General features: G+C 46.0%; 2 protein-coding genes across 3 annotated transcripts; one reads left to right on the plus strand and one right to left on the minus strand.

The window, feature by feature from the left end:
• The first annotated feature begins 3774 nt into the window (after positions 1-3774).
• On the plus strand, positions 3775-8871 carry LOC123190513 (uncharacterized). Of its 2 annotated transcripts, XM_044603167.1 has the most exons (16): positions 3775-4009; positions 4101-4247; positions 4584-4675; positions 4776-4872; positions 5015-5058; positions 5233-5321; positions 5712-5803; positions 5893-6039; positions 6139-6286; positions 6368-6444; positions 6970-7041; positions 7306-7353; positions 7542-7669; positions 7754-7913; positions 7994-8195; positions 8446-8871. In XM_044603167.1, the coding sequence occupies exons 1-16, from the start codon at positions 3884-3886 to the stop codon at positions 8493-8495; spliced, it is 1719 nt and encodes a 572-aa protein (XP_044459102.1). In that variant the 5' UTR covers positions 3775-3883; the 3' UTR covers positions 8496-8871. The 2 variants fall into 2 exon arrangements, 1 of the variants encoding a protein (XP_044459102.1); XR_006496369.1 differs by lacking the exons at positions 6139-6286; positions 6368-6444; positions 6970-7041; ... (3 more) ...; positions 7994-8195; positions 8446-8871 and having other exon boundaries at positions 3787-4009; positions 4584-4671.
• A 143-nt stretch (positions 8872-9014) lies between these two features.
• On the minus strand, positions 9015-15729 carry LOC123190512 (homeobox-leucine zipper protein ROC2). Its single transcript, XM_044603166.1, has 9 exons — positions 15068-15729; positions 13571-13869; positions 12313-12430; positions 11213-11812; positions 10643-11111; positions 10282-10553; positions 10095-10190; positions 9586-10010; positions 9015-9500 (listed from the first exon to the last, which is right to left on the minus strand). Exons 1-8 carry the CDS (start codon positions 15161-15163, stop codon positions 9627-9629), a joined length of 2334 nt encoding a protein of 777 aa, XP_044459101.1. The 5' UTR covers positions 15164-15729; the 3' UTR covers positions 9015-9500; positions 9586-9626.
• Between the last annotated feature and the right edge of the window lie 1407 nt (positions 15730-17136).

The following is a 17136-nucleotide window of genomic DNA, read 5'->3' on the forward strand; positions in this document are numbered from 1 at the left end:
TTGGATCACGTCGAGTACGCCTTCCTCATCCCCGTTCTTTGAACGCTTCCGCGCGTGATCTACAAAGGTATGTAGATGCAATCCAATCACTCGTTGCTAGATGAACTCCTAGATGGATCTTGGTGAAACCGTAGGAAAATTTTTGTTTTCTGCAACGTTCCCCAACAGTGGCATCACGAGCTAGGTCTATGCGTAGTTCTCTTGCACGAGTAGAACACAATTTGTTGTGGGCGTTGATGTTGTCAACTTTCTTGCCGCTACTAGTCTTATCTTGCTTCAGCGGTATTGTGGGATGAAGCGGCCCGGACCAACCTTACACGTACGCTTACGTGAGACCGGTTCCACCAACTAACATGCACAAGTTGCATAAGGTGGCTGGCGGGTGTCTGTCTCTCCCACTTTAGTTGGAGCGGATTCGATGAAAATGGTCCTTATGAAGGGTAAATAGAAGTTGACAAATCATGTTGTGGCTTTCACGTAGGTAAGAAAACGTTCTTGCTAGAATCCTACTTCAGCCACGTAAAACTTGCAACAACAATTAGAGGACGTCTAACTTGTTTTTGCAGCAAGTGTTCTATGATGTGATATGGCCAAAGTTGTGATGAATGATGAATGATATATATGTGATGTATGAGATGTTCATGCTATTGTAATAGGAATCACGACTTGCATGTCGATGAGTATGACAACCGGCAGGAGCCATAGGAGTTGTCTTTATTTTTTGTATGACCTGCGTGTCATTGAGAAACGCCATGTAAATTACTTTACTTTATTTCTAAACGCGTTAGCCTTAGTAGTAGAAGTAATAGTTGGCGAGCAACTTCATGGAGACACGATGATGGAGATCATGATGATGGAGATCATGGTGTCATGCCGGTGACAAGATGATCATGGAGCCCCAAGATGGAGATCAAAGGAGCTATGTGATATTGGCCATATCATGTCACTATTATTATTTGATTGCATGTGATGTTTATCATGTTTTTGCATCTTGTTTGCTTAGAACGACGGTAGTAAATAAGATGATCCCTCATAATAATTTCAAGAAAGTGTTCCCCCTAACTGTGCACCGTTGCGACAGTTCGTTGTTTCGAAGCACCACGTGATGATCGGGTGTGATAGATTCCAACGTTCATATACAACGGGTGTAAGACAGATTTACACATGCAAACACTTAGGTTGACTTGACGAGCCTAGCATGTACAGACATGGCCTCGGAACACAGAAGACCGAAAGGTCGAGCATGAGTCGTATAGAAGATACGATCAACATGAAGATGTTCACCGATGTTGACTAGTCCGTCTCACGTGATGATCGGACACGGCCTAGTTAACTCGGATCATGTTATACTTAGATTACAGAGGGATGTCTATCTAAGTGGGAGTTCATTGAATAATTTGATTAGATGAACTTAATTATCATGAACTTAGTCTAAAATCTTTACAATATGTCTTGTAGATCAAATGGCCAACGTAGTCCTCAACTTCAACGCGTTCCTAGAGAAAACCAAGCTGAAAGACGATGGCAGCAACTACACGGACTGGGTCCGGAACCTGAGGATCATCCTCATAGCTGCCAAGAAAGATTATGTCCTACAAGCACCGCTGGGTGACGCACCTGTTCTCCCTGCAGAACAAGACGTTATGAACGCTTGGCAGGCACGTACCGATGACTACTCCCTCGTTCAGTGCGGCATGCTTTACAGCTTAGAGCCGGGGCTCCAAAAGCATTTTGAGAGACACGGAGCATATGAGATGTTCGAAGAGCTGAAAATGGTTTTCCAAGCTCATGCCCGGGTCGAGAGATATCAAGTCTCCGACAAGTTCTTCAGCTGTAAGATGGAGGAAAACAGTTTTGTCAGTGAGCACATACTCACTATGTCTGGATTGCATAACCGCTTGACTCAGCTGGGAGTTAATCTCCCGGATGACGCGGTCATTGACAGAATCCTTCAGCCGCTTCCACCGAGCTACAAGAGCTTTGTGATGAACTTCAATATGCAGGGGATGGAAAAGACCATTCTTGAAGTATTTGCAATGCTGAAATCAGCAGAGGTAGAAGTCAAAAAGGAACATCAAGTGTTGATGGTGAATAAAACCACTAAGTTCAAGAAAGGCAAGGGTAAGAAAACCTTCAAGAAGGACGGCAAGGGAGTTGCCACGCCCGGCAAGCAAGCTGCCGTGAAGAAGCCAAAGAATGGACCCAAGCCTGAGACTGAGTGCTTTTATTGCAAGGAAAGTGGTCACTGGAAGCGGAACTGCCCCAAATACTTAGCGAACAAGAAGGCCAGCAAAACGAAAGGTATATGTGATATACATGTAATTGATGTGTACCTTACCAGTACTCGTAGTAGCTCCTGGGTATTTGATACCGGTGCAGTTGCTCACATTTGTAACTCAAAGCAGGAGCTGCGGAATAAGCGGAGACTGGCGAAGGACGAGGTGACGATGCGCGTCGGGAATGGTTCCAAGGTCGATGTGATCGCCGTCGGCACGCTACCTCTACATTTACCTACGGGATTAGTTTTGAACCTTAATAATTGTTATTTAGTGCCAAGTTTAAGCATGAACATTGTATCAGGATCTCGTTTAATACGAGATGGCTACTCATTTAAATCCGAGAATAATGGTTGTTCTATTTATATGAGAGATATGTTTTATGGTCATGCTCCGATGGTAAATGGTTTATTCTTAATGAATCTCGAGCGTAATGCTACACATGTTCATAGTGTGAGTACCAAAAGATGTAAGATTGATAATGATAGTCCCACATACTTGTGGCACTGCCGCCTTGGTCACATAGGTGTCAAACGCATGAAGAAGCTCCATGCTGATGGACTTCTAAAGTCTCTTGATTACGAATCATTTAACACGTGTGAACCATGCCTCATGGGTAAAATGACCAAGACTCCGTTCTCAGGAACGATGGAGCGAGCAACCAACTTATTGGAAATCATACATACTGATGTGTGCGGTCCAATGAGTGTTGAGGCTCGCAGTGGCTATCGTTATGTTCTCATCCTCACTGATGACTTGAGTAGATATGGGTATGTCTACTTAATGAAATACAAGTCTGAGACCTTTGAAAAGTTCAAAGAATTTCAGAGTAAGGTTGAGAATCAACGTGACAGGAAAATCAAGTTCCTGCGATCAGATCGTGGAGGAGAATACTTGAGTCATGAGTTTGGCACACACTTAAAAAAATGTGAAATAGTTTCACAGCTCACGCCGCCTGGAACACCTCAGCGAAATGGTGTGTCCAAACGTCGTAATCGCACTCTATTAGATATGGTGCGATATATGATGTCTCTTACCGATTTACCGCTATCTTTTTGGGGCTATGCTTTAGAGACTGACGCATTCACTTTAAATAGGGCTCCGTCGAAATCCATTGAGACGATACCGTATGAATTATGGTTTGGGAAGAAACCTAAGCTGTCGTTTCTAAAAGTTTGGGGATGCGATGCTTATGTCAAGAAACTTCAACCTGAAATGCTCGAACCCAAGTCGGAAAAATGCGTCTTCATAGGATACCCTAAAGAAACTATTGGGTATACCTTCTACCTCAGATCCGAAGGCAAGATCTTTGTTGCCAAGAATGGATCATTTCTAGAGAAGGAGTTTCTCTCGAAAAAAGTAAGTGGGAGAAAAGTAGAACTTGATGAAGTATTACCTCTTAAACCGAAAAAAGGCGCAACTTAAGAAAATGTTCCTGAGGTGCTTGCATTGAGATTTTATCGTGCATCAATTTAGATCAGGGCCTTTCAGCACGCAGATTTAACAAAACACTGGCCTAGACAATCAATTTGGGCTCTTGCTCGAAGCCCAAACCCTCTCGGTCTCTCACCCACTCGCCAGAGGCAGACACGACGAGGGCGACGGCGATGGCCTCGCCGAAGCTCGCCGCCGGCGACGGCAGCTACGACTTCCACCTACGCTCGCTCTCCGCCGCATCACGGGACTCCGCCGCGGCCGCCGATCCCGCCTCCGACCCCAACCTCCTCCAGTCCGTAAGCGCGCGCATCTCCCTCCGATCCCCTTCTTCTTCCCCTGACCCGTGCTGTAGCCGGATTGTTACCTGTGTTGCCCTTCGCGTTGAAGGTGCGGATGGTGTTCGAGATGTGCAAGGAGGCCAAGGGGGCCAACGACGAGATGGTGGCGCGGGCGTTTCCCGTGATGAACAAGCTCTTCCAGCGCTGCGCCGCCGCGCCCACGCTCTCCACGGCCTCCACCGGCGTGCTCCTTCTGGTGAGGCCTCGACTGACCAAATTATGTACGTATTTACATTTTGGTGGAAATGGTTCAAGTCTCTTTAAGTTTGGGTTGATCTTCTCGGGTAGAATCGTGCTTGTACATTGCAATTTCATCGCTATGCTGTTAGAGAGCTTGATCTAGTGTTAACTGTTAATCCCAGAAAGGAAAATGTACTTACTCTGCAGTTGATTAATTTTATCTGCCTGATTGATTGTGAAAAGAGTCATTCACATTGGATAATTGTAATGTTTGCTCATTTGTGCAAATAGTTCAGCTAGGACCGTAATAAAAGATCGTCTAATAATCTGTATTATACTGTTTCCTACCCAGACCATTCTGCAGTTCTTCCTGGACTTTGGGGAGGCGGTCTTGCACGATGCTGATGGTAGCTTGAAAACCTTCTTCCGCTCTTGCTTAAGTAGGTAATATTTTTCATATTGGTTTCTTGTTGTGTTGGGCATGCCTTAGTCGGATTGCTTCTACAAGCCTCAAAATCACTCAATGTTTCTTTCTTGGTGACAGGGAGTTTTCAGACCCTATTGTCGCAGAACGCACGCTTGAATTCCTGATAGCGAACAAGACGAAGATCTTGAACAGCTTCCCCGCCTTGGTTCCGCAGGTGCGATACTGCTATGAAAGATCTCAATCAGTTTACATTCTTTGAGTTTCTAATATGACTCCAGTTTCTCTATCTAATTTACAAACATACTAACCATTCAGCTAGATTCTGATTTTGCTTTTGTAATGTTGTTTCTATGCAGTTCTTCCCATTGCTGCTGAAGTTGATTGCATCAAATGGTGATAGGTATGCCCTTTCAATTTCTAGGCGCATCTCCTCATGTATTTGCTTTTGATTCCCGAGGAAATCTATTCTGCTTTTCCCCCTCAAATGACTTGATAGTTGCTACAGGAAACACAACCATTTTAGAAAAATCTTGATGACCAGTTACCTACCTAATTTGGTTTGCTGTTCTTCCAGGTTGGATAAGAAGTTCTCAGAAGTGCTCCCATTGATGATGTCAGCAGGATCTTTTCTTCCTCTCTTCCTGTCCCTTATGGATCTGCCAAGTATGCCTGACAATTCTGTACTTTCAGAACTTTCATGGGGGTTATTATCATTATTTAGCTGTCAATTAGCCTTTTCAGTTAAATATGATAAATGTATGATGATATTATAGTGCTCTTCTGTGTGCTAGTATATTGTCCACATCTCTTTGGAATATATTCAGATCATGTACCACAATATAGCATGAATCTCGTGATGAACGTTATTTATCATGTATATTTTTAGAACTGCTTATCCTGCACTATTATCATTTTTATTCTTCTGCGAGTAGCACGAATCTCGTGATGAGCATTATTTATGATGATTTTTTTAGAACTGCTTATCCTGCACTGTTAATCACTTTTTCTTATGTGAGTCGGTTATTCCGTATTAACTCTTGGAATATCACTCAGTGTTAGTGGTAGCACTGGAAAAGGTGGAAAGAAGTTCTGGAACTCTCATCGGTAGTAGTTTAGCTACTATACAGAAGAGTGCTGCTCCTGAGGTTACTTCCAAAATGATCTGTCCCCAAAAGCTATGAGTGCAATATCTAGCTCCAATATTTTAATCCTATTATCCTTTTCCATACTGCAGATGCTCCTTGCACTGATGGATGAGGCATATACTGGCTCCTCAATAGAAGATCAAAGTGGCAATTCAGGTTCTGATGATAGTGGTCGTCTAGACCTTGCTGACCCAATGTTCCTTGACCTTCTAAAAGACGAGAATGATGGCATTGCTGTAAGTAGTTCCTTGTTTGCGATAAGTTGCGGCTTATGTTTCTCTATCTTCCTAATATTCCTAGGTATAATCTTTTTATTCTGTTTTTGTTTCCTCTAGGCAAAACATTGGACATCCCCTACGATATCTTCAACGTTACAAGCTGCACTTAACAGCCCACAGTCTGACAGATTAAAACAATCACTGAAAATGGCACCTCACTTTCTTACTGTATTTTTTGCAACAGCATTGCGGGACGTCAACAACTGTAAGCTCCATATATTTGTTGATCTGCAGATGCTAATGACCAACATGATGTTGATTTGACATTCTATGTTTGTTGGTTCAGCACTCTTGTGTGCTCTGATTCCAGTAGTTATGTCAAGATATGCTGCGATGTTCCCTGACAAGGATTTTTCTTTCGAGGTAGACAAACTTTTTTTATTTGTATCACGTGTCAGTTACTTGTCCTTTCTATGTGCTACTGATGCTTAATATAGTTAGATGTATGCCAGATTAGGTTTTGTCCCTTCTCACAAGCAAATCAAGGATGTCTTACCTTTCGTATATCTTAGTTGTTTGATTTAATAGAAGTTATTGCTTAGACATGAAGCTAATTTTAATAAGAATCAAGTAGCAACATCGCGAGACATACTTGAAGGATAGATCCATATGGAACTGCCATCATTTCGTCAAACCTTTAATTTCTAAAGCTTATCGAAAAGTTTAAAATGCTTTGAATGTCTCAAGTGTAGTGTACATGGACAAGTAGTGGTTTAGAATGAACAGCTGTAAGAAGTAAATTGAGTTTGCTAATTTTCTTATTACCTCATGTTGTTCATATGCATGTGTGGATTTAAGTTTGGTTATTTGCTCACAACACCTGTACTAAGTTCTGCTGATATATTTGAGTTTACGCTGAACAACTTCCTGGTTATAAAATCCTTGTAGGTGAGGAAAAAGCTGTCGGATTTCTTATTGGCTGCATTCCAGCGCTCCCCTGACATCATTGCCCTACTAAAGGTACCGACTGAGTGATCCTTAGTATGTACCACCTCTGTTCTGAATTATAAGACGTTTTGGATATTTCAATATGGACTACATACAGACTGAAATGAGTGAACAAACACACTAAATGCGTCTGTATACATCCAATTCAGAAAAAAAGTTAGAACATCTTATAATTCTGAACGAAGGGAGTAACTATTTATTTTTGCACTATACATACATGTCAATATTATGGTATTTTCAAACAGTTTTACATAACAACCTTGAACCATTCTGCAGAAGCCTATTACTGATAGACTCGGGGAGGCCCATGGTAATCCTGCAAAGGCAAGTTTATCTGAACCATGACAATTATTATGGATCGGAGGCAGTATTATTTTTTCTTTGATGCTTTCATATGCTCACTGAGTTGCTGCATCTTTGCCTGCTCTTGCTGTTCTTGTGCTGGTTATCTTTAATAAGTACTTCTCTTCTTTCCACCATAATCGATTTTTCTGATGGACTGGCATATGCAGATGGAATTAGCACTGCATTTGTGTTGGGCCATTGGTGAGCATGGAGCAGGAGGGATAAAGCACAAAGATGTAGCACGTGAACTATTTGAAAATCTGGAGTTGCTACTATACGAAAACCTGGCAACTAGGTTGGTCTGCTTGTTCAACCGTCCTCGTTTCTAGAGTTCCATGGTATTACTCATGATTGACTTCTTCCATCTGTTGCTTCCAAGTCGTTTGGGATTAAGTCAAGACCCAGGGTTCGATTCTATGGGTGCAAGCTCTAGAAAGTCATCCCAAGCTAGGCTCCTATGCTTTGTGGTGACTGCCATTGCGAAGCTAGCAACTTGCCATAACGAGCTGCTTCCAAGAGCACGTGTGTCATTGGCTAAGGTTGTGCATTTATCAACTTATCAAGAGTTTGTTATGTTGGCATCATGCATGATTGAGGTATGTTAGTTGCTTTCCTGCAGGTCGCTCGGTCCAGGACCTCAGACAGGCGAGTCTGGCAGCGCGCCTGTGACTACTTAGGGCTCATGAATGAACCAGCCATTTGTTTGTCTGTACTGGGACCATCCACTGCCCAAGGAAATGGTCCTGGGATTGTGAACTGGAGCGAAGGAGGAACCAAGATGGTAGCTCACATTCCGTTTTACCTTTTAGCAGAACAGAAAGGTAAAACCATAATAGAATAGGCATTATTTCTTGTTATTTGAACCAGAAATATGCAACTGTAGGGGTAAAAGTGAAGTATACTTCAAGAATAATAAAGTAAAAAAAGAACCTATTCCGAAAGAAAGGATGATCTGTGTAACTTGATCTTCATGTTGTGTTATTTCTCCTTTTTCGGTAATATATTTTGTCGGTATGATCTTAACGAGAACGCACGAGCTACCTAACCCCTGGACTAAAACATGTGTTGCAGGTCCACCATCTCATGATTTTTCATATGCGGACCTCCTCCCCGCAGAATGAGAACACCGTCATGAGTAGCATGGATCCATGCAATGATTCTCTTGCAAACGCCATGTGCACAGAGATCATTGGTGATCATAGCCCGCTGAAGATGATTCAAGTGCGAGTGCCGCCTTCTTCGATCGAGAAGTACTGGTCTGTTAGTCTGATGAGTTCCTAAACTGTTGTAGTTTCCGGGATCTGGCTGGTATTGATCAACTGTGCAGTTTGTGGGGGTGTGGATAGTATTCAGAAACGCTCAGTGTTGTATACATGGAATGATTTGTCAGTGTATGTACTGAAAGGGCAGCAGTGTTGTAAATTTAAGATATCTGATGGTGCACATCTGGAAATGGAAAGATTTCTCAATGTGAATTGATTTTTATCTTGTGATTGAGGACGAAAAATGAGTATCCAAGCCTTTGCTGAATTCTACAATTCTTATTGGTACGCAGAGATTTGGAAGGAAATGGTTCCGTCCTTGAGCCTCGAGGAACTAACATTTGTCTTCACTGAAGCAGGGAAGAAACACAAGCCACATTGATCACAACACAAATTTTGGGATTGAAATGGCGACGGATCACCAGGAGCGCTACAAAATTATAAACCCAATCCAAAGCAACAGACGGACAGATGGGCACAAATCTCTATTCTGCAGCACCTACAAAGCACTGGAAGTCTGAAACAGCAGCAGCAACAACGACAAGTCGAACGAATTACAAGACTGACTGAAGAAAATGACGGTTTTTTGTACTCGACGAAGAACCCTAGAAAAGGAACCCAGAGGTAGCAGCATCCGAGAGGCCGACACGAAGAGGAAGTCAATACCCGAACCAACCGCCCTTGCATAGTGGTGACCGCATCTTGTTTTCGCAAATGTTTTCTTGCATGAAACGAAGAAAGTCGCGGAGTTTCCCCGGTCGAATTCACGGGGAACAATCTGTGGCTATGAGCACCACATGGCAAGGAGAGTCTGAGGTGCGTTCTTGACTTCCCACTAATGAAGGCTCCAAAATTTTGCCGCTCCTGCATCAGGTGCAAAATGTTTCAGAGAATTCAGATAAAACCCAACACATACATTTCTTACGAAAAGTTTTGATTTCAGACTTACCTCTGATACAGAACATAGGAAGATTGATGAATTGAGCGAAGCTACTGCGGGGGTGAGGCGCCGCCATTGGAGATGACGGCGGTCTTGATGCGCTCCACGGTGCAGGCGATGAGGCTGTTGACGGTGGCCACCGACCCTAGGGAGAGCTTGGCAGTGGGGACGGAGTCGACCAGGATCTGGAACGCCACCGTCAGGAGCGACCCACCGGTGCCGGTTGCCCCTGCCGCGGCGTGCATTGTCCCTGCAGGACCGTCGGGCAGGATGGCGAAGCCTGATGGCAGGAGTGCGACGTAGTCTGTGTCGCCGCCATTGAGCACCACGTTCATGGCCACCACATCCACCGGCGCGTAGATGACGTAGGAGCCCGACGCGTCCGTGCAGCTCTCTTGCAGGATCAGCATGTTGCTTTGGTTTGAGTTGGTGCTCTGCACATAAACACGCCAAATCCATGGTTAATTCGATTATTACACGAATGAGGTTATTGCATGATCAGATTCTATTGTACTTACATTGACACGGAGGAGTGAGACGCAGTTGCCATGGTCGCGTCCATTGGCGATGTGAGCCATTTCTTGGACGATGCCGCCATTGGAGAGGATGTCCCACTGCCAACACCAAAATATGAGTGTTCATCATCAACCATAGAATTTCAAGGAAGTTGGCAATGATCATTTTCATGATAGATGATGTGTGTACCTCGCTGCGAGAGGTCTCATCGCGGAGGAAGTCGAAGACGCGCTTGGGTGGGACAGGGAGCCAGAAGGAGGTGGCGGCGTTGAGGACGATGCCGGGCGGCCTCCCGGGGTCGTCGACGCTCTTCCTGGTCATGACCCTGACGTCCTCGGCGCCGCTCCCCGACAGAGTGGTCCACTGGTGCGCAACGGAGGCTGTCACGCCACCACAGAAGCTCGCCACCATCCTCTCCGCTAGCTTCAGCATGCTCTTCCTCCCCTCCGAGCTAGTGATCACTGCACACATGGACGTGGAGCACCTCTGTCAGTGATCTGCTAGTGATCACGAGCAGATGAACTATGCATGTGTATGACATAGGACGTACCTCCGATGTCGCTGGTGGGGATGTTGCTGGCCATGGCGCTGGCGAGGCGCTCGCACTGGCGGCCGAGGACGCCAACCCACCGGCGGGCGCCGAAGGCGAGGCCGGAGCCGACCAGCGGCTTGTAGATGTTGTGCACGGACCTGTCGTCCACCTCCACGTGCTCCACCCAAGTCACCTTGGAGTAGCCGTTGGGAGCCTCCTGGATGAGGCAGCCGGAGGGCCTGCGCCGGCACTTGACCCCCTGTAGGCCGTCCAGCGACACGTCCACGACGGCCCAGGCCCCATCAGCATTGCGCTTGCAGTAGCGCACGAAGTAGCTCTCCCTCGTCGGCACCAGCGGCGACGGCACCTGGAACTCCACCGACATGACCTGCAGCGCGCCGTCGTAGCACCCAGCCACGCCGGTGGACAGCACCTCCAGGGTCGCCGCCCTCGACACGATGCTCGAGAACACCGCCGCGTACTGGTTCTGCATGAATTCCACACACAAAAGTGAAGCTGAACATCAGTGCAATGCACGATGAATGATCGGAAAAAGGTAGAAATGATCAATGAGTGCTGAGTACTTACGACGTCCATGAGGATCTCGACGAGGCTGGCGGGGGTCATGATGACGACGGCGGCGTCGCGGGAGGCCTCGGAGACGAGGCCATACTGCTTCGGCCCAAGGCCGCCGCGCGGGTCGATGAACATCCTTGCATACTCCTCCTCGTCCAGCGCCAGCGCCTGGTCCACGGTGGTGGCCCAGAGCGGGTCGTCGAGGCGCGCCATGCGGAGCAGCTCCTCCATGGCAGCCACAGCCAGCTCGACCACGACGCCCTGCTGCTTGTCGTCGGGCGGCGCCTGCAGCACGGAGGCGGCCCCGGCGAAGACGTCGTAGGCAGAGGCCCCCGGGGCGGCGGCCAGCGGGCTGGAGAGCACCGGGAAGGGCACCATGGGCTTGCCGACGTACTTGGCGGCGATGGCGGAGATGCGGTCGATCTCGTCGCGCAGGCGCGCGTTCTCGACGCGGAGGTGGTGCTCGTCGAACGACATCTCGCCGAGCGCCGCCGGGCCGCCGCAGTTGGGGCAGGACGCGCTGCTGAGCGCCTCCTTGTAGCGCATGTTCTCGGCCCGCAGCTTGTCGTTGTCCGCCCGCAGCTGCGAGTTCTCGTGCCTCTCGTGCTGGTTCTGCACCCATCCATGATCAGCAGTCAGCACCGCCAACGCCATCAGATTAACAGCCATAACACGTTGCATTTACAGGTGGGGTGAGCTGACAGTGCAATGTGCATGCGGCTGACGGTGCATGCAGTGGGCAGGCCAGGTCACTGTACACGTAGGCGCCATGGCAGCAAAGTTTGTGGGGTTTGACTATGGGAGCGTCGGGCAGTGTGCACGCAGACGCGGAGACGGGGCTGCCGCCTGCCTGCATGACCTGACTGCCAGCGTGTGTGTGTGTGTGTATGGGAGTGTGTGGGCGAAGTCTGTCCAGATATAGCAACAGGCCATGAATGCGTGCTGCAGCGGCATGGCTGGCTGCCCCGGTCAGAGGCTTAAATGAGGTGGTTGCGACGCTGGCCGGCCGCCACCAAATTTCCCAACAGCCGAAATGCAAGACACCACTTTCATCTCCAATGGTGATTAATTAGATGAGGATGTAGTAATTAGTCAGGGGTGAAAAAAATTACCTTCATCTGGGTCCTCTTGTTCTGGAACCAGAACTTGACCTGGAGCGGCTCCAGCCCGAGCTCCCGGCTCAGCTCCTTGCGCTGCTTGTCGTCAGGGTGCGGGCACTCCTTGAAGAACCTGCATATACAAGCACAAACACACATCGATACACGCGCATTACATCATGCATCGTCCCAATTTTCAATGCGGCAACGGAAAAACATGTCACTAATATAAAATTCCACGACCCATGCACGCATCCCCGATTTAATTGTTGCGGCCAAAAAGCCAGAGGAAATAACAAAAAAGTCCAGCAACAGCAGCAGTGTGAACCGTGAACGCGTACGTAGGCCTTGAATGAATGCTGCGTCCCCCGTCGTCCGTTCGTTTGGGGAAGGGCGCAAGACAACAGAAACGGTTGCCCGCTCGGCTTTCGGCCCAGGCCGGCCCGGTCAACTTAGAAACGTGTAGGGGTGCGTACGTACGTACGCTCTTTGTCCACTCCACACTACTAGGACTCAATTTGACTTGCGCGTCTCGTATGAACATCCATCCATCCAGTTCCACCCACACTGTTTTGTTCTCTTCTCGTCTTCCCCTCCAATCTCCTCGGCCACCTCCCCTCCCCAACAACAAACATGAAATTTGTTTTTTTCTCTATATATAGTTTTTTGGCAGTAATTGAAATCTTTAGAACAACGGAAAACATCCATCGGGGAACCCAACAACAAGCGTTTCATGTGTTTTTTCTCTATTATTATTTGGCAGTAATTGAAATCTCTAGAACAATGGGAATCATTCATTCATTGGGAATTGATGCTTGAATGAGCAAAATTTGGTATGTATGTATTCTTTCCTTGGTATAGTAGCTAGACTTCCATCAAATTGCAATTAGAACAAGTGAGAATTTATTCATATTTATTTAAGCAGGGATGGATAACATCCATCCAGGACATTACAACAACAAGAAAGAATTGAACAGAAAAGTATAGCACTAATCCGACTACAGATCATTAACCAAAAGTACAAGATACATATGTATTTAATGAGCATGATTAAGGATTGGGGAGTGTATATCAACGTATGCTTCCATGAATCTCGATTCAAGAACAAAGCGAAGATTCAAGGAAAGATAACAAGAAGGAATTGAACACGAATTAAGGAGTGGTACCAGATATGAATGAGCATGCTTGATGTGAGTGAGACTAATCAATTACGGACTAGAAGAGTATACACAGTGGTAATTAACAAAATGTGGAGGAGATTGGGTATACGTACGCTTCCATCTCCTGGATCTGGTGCTGGGTGTGGCGGTGGTAGCGCTTCTTGCGCGGCCGCTGGTTGGGGTCCTGGTCCTGCTCCGCGTTGTCCACGGCGTCGCCGTCCACGTTCTCGCTGCCGGACCGGCTCTCGAACTCGTCCCCCAGCGGGTCTATGGAGTCACGCCCGCGGATCATGCCCACGCCGCCGCCGACGCTGCCGTTGTTGTTGTCGCCGCTCTCCGCCGCGCGCGCCGGGATCTGCTCCAGGAGGTGGTGCGGCAGGAGGTGCTGGTTGCTGCCGTCCAGCAGGTTTGGCTGCAATTTATAGAGGAAGCAAAGTTTAGGTCCGTCGTCGGTCAGTGGTGTGCCGCTAAACATAGAAGCGATTAATCCATTCAATTACGAAGTAGCAAGTCGCAGTACACCGCATATAGGCGAGAAAGTATGCGTATTAATTAATTAGTAGCCAGAGAAAGGGGAGAGGTTTCAGGGCCAAGATGAAACGGAAAAATTTCGTGTAAAAACCATCCAAAAATTCATGCTAATCTGTTTGGGGAGGAAAAAAACGTGTTCGTGCGGGCAAATAATTTGGGGGGCAGAATGGAAAAGCTAGCTAAAATTAAGCTAGAAATCAGGGATCGAGGGAGAAGAAGTGAAGCAACTTTTGATTTCTCCCTTGATTATTGATGTCTCATTTCCTCCCCAGAGATGTGAAAGCAAGATTGCAAAAAGAAAGGGGGGAGGAGGAAGAGGAAGAATAGAAGGTAGGTTTGGCCATAAAGACCAATAGATTTGGAAGAACAAGGAAGCAAGCAACAGCAAACCTGTGGAAGCAAGCACTATTCTCCACTCCCCTCCCCTCCCCTCTGGATGTGTGCAAGATCAAGAACTGAGGAGAGTGAAGTCTCCCCCCCTCTCTCTAGCCCCCCAACCTATAGCTGCAGTAGTCTTCTTTATCTGCTCCGTTTATATAGTAGCGGGTCTTAAAGAAAGGGGGCTCGTGTGCCCTGAGCTCTGGTGACCTAATCTATGTGTGAACAGCAGCCGCGCCTAAGTACCCGGAGGTAACCCCCCTCCTTCTCTCTCCTCTTCCCAAGGGAAAAAAGCCAGTGGTAAAGTACAAATTATTTTGAGACGGATCGGTACTCCTATATGCAAATCAAGGAGTACATGTCTCTTCCATCTCTACAAAAAGTGGCAAAATATGCAAATCAAAGCAAGGGGAATTTAAAGAAGCAAATCAGACGGCATCAGTACTTGCAAATAGAAACAAAGGAGAAATTAAAGGAGCAAATCATTAAGGATCAGATGAGTACATGCAAGTCAAAACAAGAGAGTTGTAATCACGCAGAAATTAAAGGCAACACCAACAGCAATGACTCCTGCGAGGCAGTGATCTTTCTTTCCAAAAGGAAGAGAACGGAAATGGAAGCAATACACGCAAAATTAAGCCAATCTCAAGATTTCTTTCAGCTCGAAATTGAACTTTCTGGAGATATACAAAACGTAATACCTGGCCCAGCGACAGTGCTGATGAGGATCCGTAGGGCGCGCCGCCGCTGCTCCGGCCGATCATCGACGACGGCATGTGCCTCGCCGGGATCATCATGGTACTCTCTACCTTGCTGCTAGCCTGTCTAACACCGAAACCCTAGCGCTCGGCTCCTGCTTCCCGCACCTTCCATTTCCTCACATACACATCTGCATCTCTCTCTCTCTCTCTCTCTCCCTTTCCCCTCCAACAAAGATAGTGCTAGTACAGTCCTATATATGGAGAGAGGGGTATATATATCTTGCTTGCCACGCAACAGCACGAGCAGCAGCAGATCTAGTAGAAGGAGGCAGCCCGGAGGAACTTGGCAGAGAGAGATCTAAGATGAGAATCGTATGTGTCTATATATGTTTGCAGCTCCGATCCCTCCCCGTGGCTTGTGTCTAGAAGGAGTTGCGCTGCGTGAGACAAAGTTCGGCGAGCTCAGGAGGGGCAGCGAGACGACGGAGAGAGATCTAGAGGAAGGGGACGACGAGCTGGGCGGCCATGGAGGGGGGAGGATGGAGGAGGAAGAAAGGGGGAGAGGAATGTGGAGCGGATGGTGGAGGAGGAAGGAGGAGTTATTGCCGGAGAGTGTTGAGACGGTGCAATCGCATTTATTGAGAAGAGGAAGGCGTAGTGCAATTGCTAGGGGAGAGAAAGAAAGAAAGAAGGGGTAGAGTCAGAGAGGAGAGATGGGGGGAGCAGTGGTGTGTGTGTGTATTTTCACTCGGCGATATACGCTGGGATTTTTTGTATTAATGTACTGGTATCAATACGAAGATATCTTGTTTGTGTTAATTGTGCTATATTAAGCATTTCGTATTGAGTTTGTATCCTCTATTGCATGCAATCAGTGCGTGTGTATTTAAACTCTCGGCGATATATGACGTGATTTTTGTATTAATGTACTGGTATTACTACGAAGATATTGTTTGGAGATCCTTGGGTGCCATAAGCAAAATGTTTAATTGTGTTATACGTTAAACATTTTGTGATGACTTTGTACCTTCTATTCCATGCAAGCAGAGTGTGTAATTCACTCTCGGCGATATACATTGAGATTTTTGTATCAGTATACTAGTATTACTACGAAGATCTTTGTTTTGAATTCCTTGGGTGCCATAAACAAAATGTTTAGTTGTGCTATAAGGTGAGATTTTTGTATTAATGTACTAGTATTGCTACAAAGATCTTGTTTGGAGCTTCTTGGGTGCCATAAATAACATGTAATTGTGCTACATTAAACATTTCCTATTGAGTTGTATATCTATTCCACGTGTGTGGTGCTCCCCTTTGCTCCTAAATTTAAAACCTTATCATAAAAATTCATGAAAAAATGTAACATAATTTGCCGGCATAGATACAATATGTATCAATCGTGACAACCAAAATTCAAATCAAAGTTGAATTACCCTTTTGTCATCAGAATTTGTGACAAGATAGATAGATAGTATACATTAATGCTTTGAATTGTTTCCAAAAATAGCAATTTTGACATGTGTCAAAACACTAAGGTGCACTTGGAGTACTCCACAAGTGGAAGTACATGATAATTTATTGATTATATTTATAATTTTGTTCTTGGCCAATATGTATCTCACTCTAGTTCATAAGAGCATCACATTTTTGGGCATTTTCATGGGTTTAAAGATGTAACAGCAACCACTACTCTATAAATATTTTAATATATGTACAAATAGCTATTGAAGGTATGTACCGGCAAATTCAAACAAAATGATCAAAGTATTGAAAAAGGTGAGTAGTACAGTTATTTAAACTTCAGTTGTATCCGAGACATCCATGCGTTACATGTGAGATCGATGTCAACGTAAGTATTGATCCTCACTCTTTATCAATCCCTATGGATCGGTCTAGCAATCATGGAATCTATATTTTGTTTACTGAATCACATGAAATTCTAGGGAACTCCACATATGAATTTCATATATGCATTTCATACATATGTATATCGGGACCATTTTGATGAAAATTCGAGTTTGCCAGGGGTACAGATGAATTGATAAAACATTCCTACAAAAAAATCTGCC

Source organism: Triticum aestivum, chromosome 2A (genome assembly GCF_018294505.1).
Source record: "Triticum aestivum cultivar Chinese Spring chromosome 2A, IWGSC CS RefSeq v2.1, whole genome shotgun sequence".
Classification (NCBI taxonomy): domain Eukaryota; kingdom Viridiplantae; phylum Streptophyta; class Magnoliopsida; order Poales; family Poaceae; genus Triticum; species Triticum aestivum.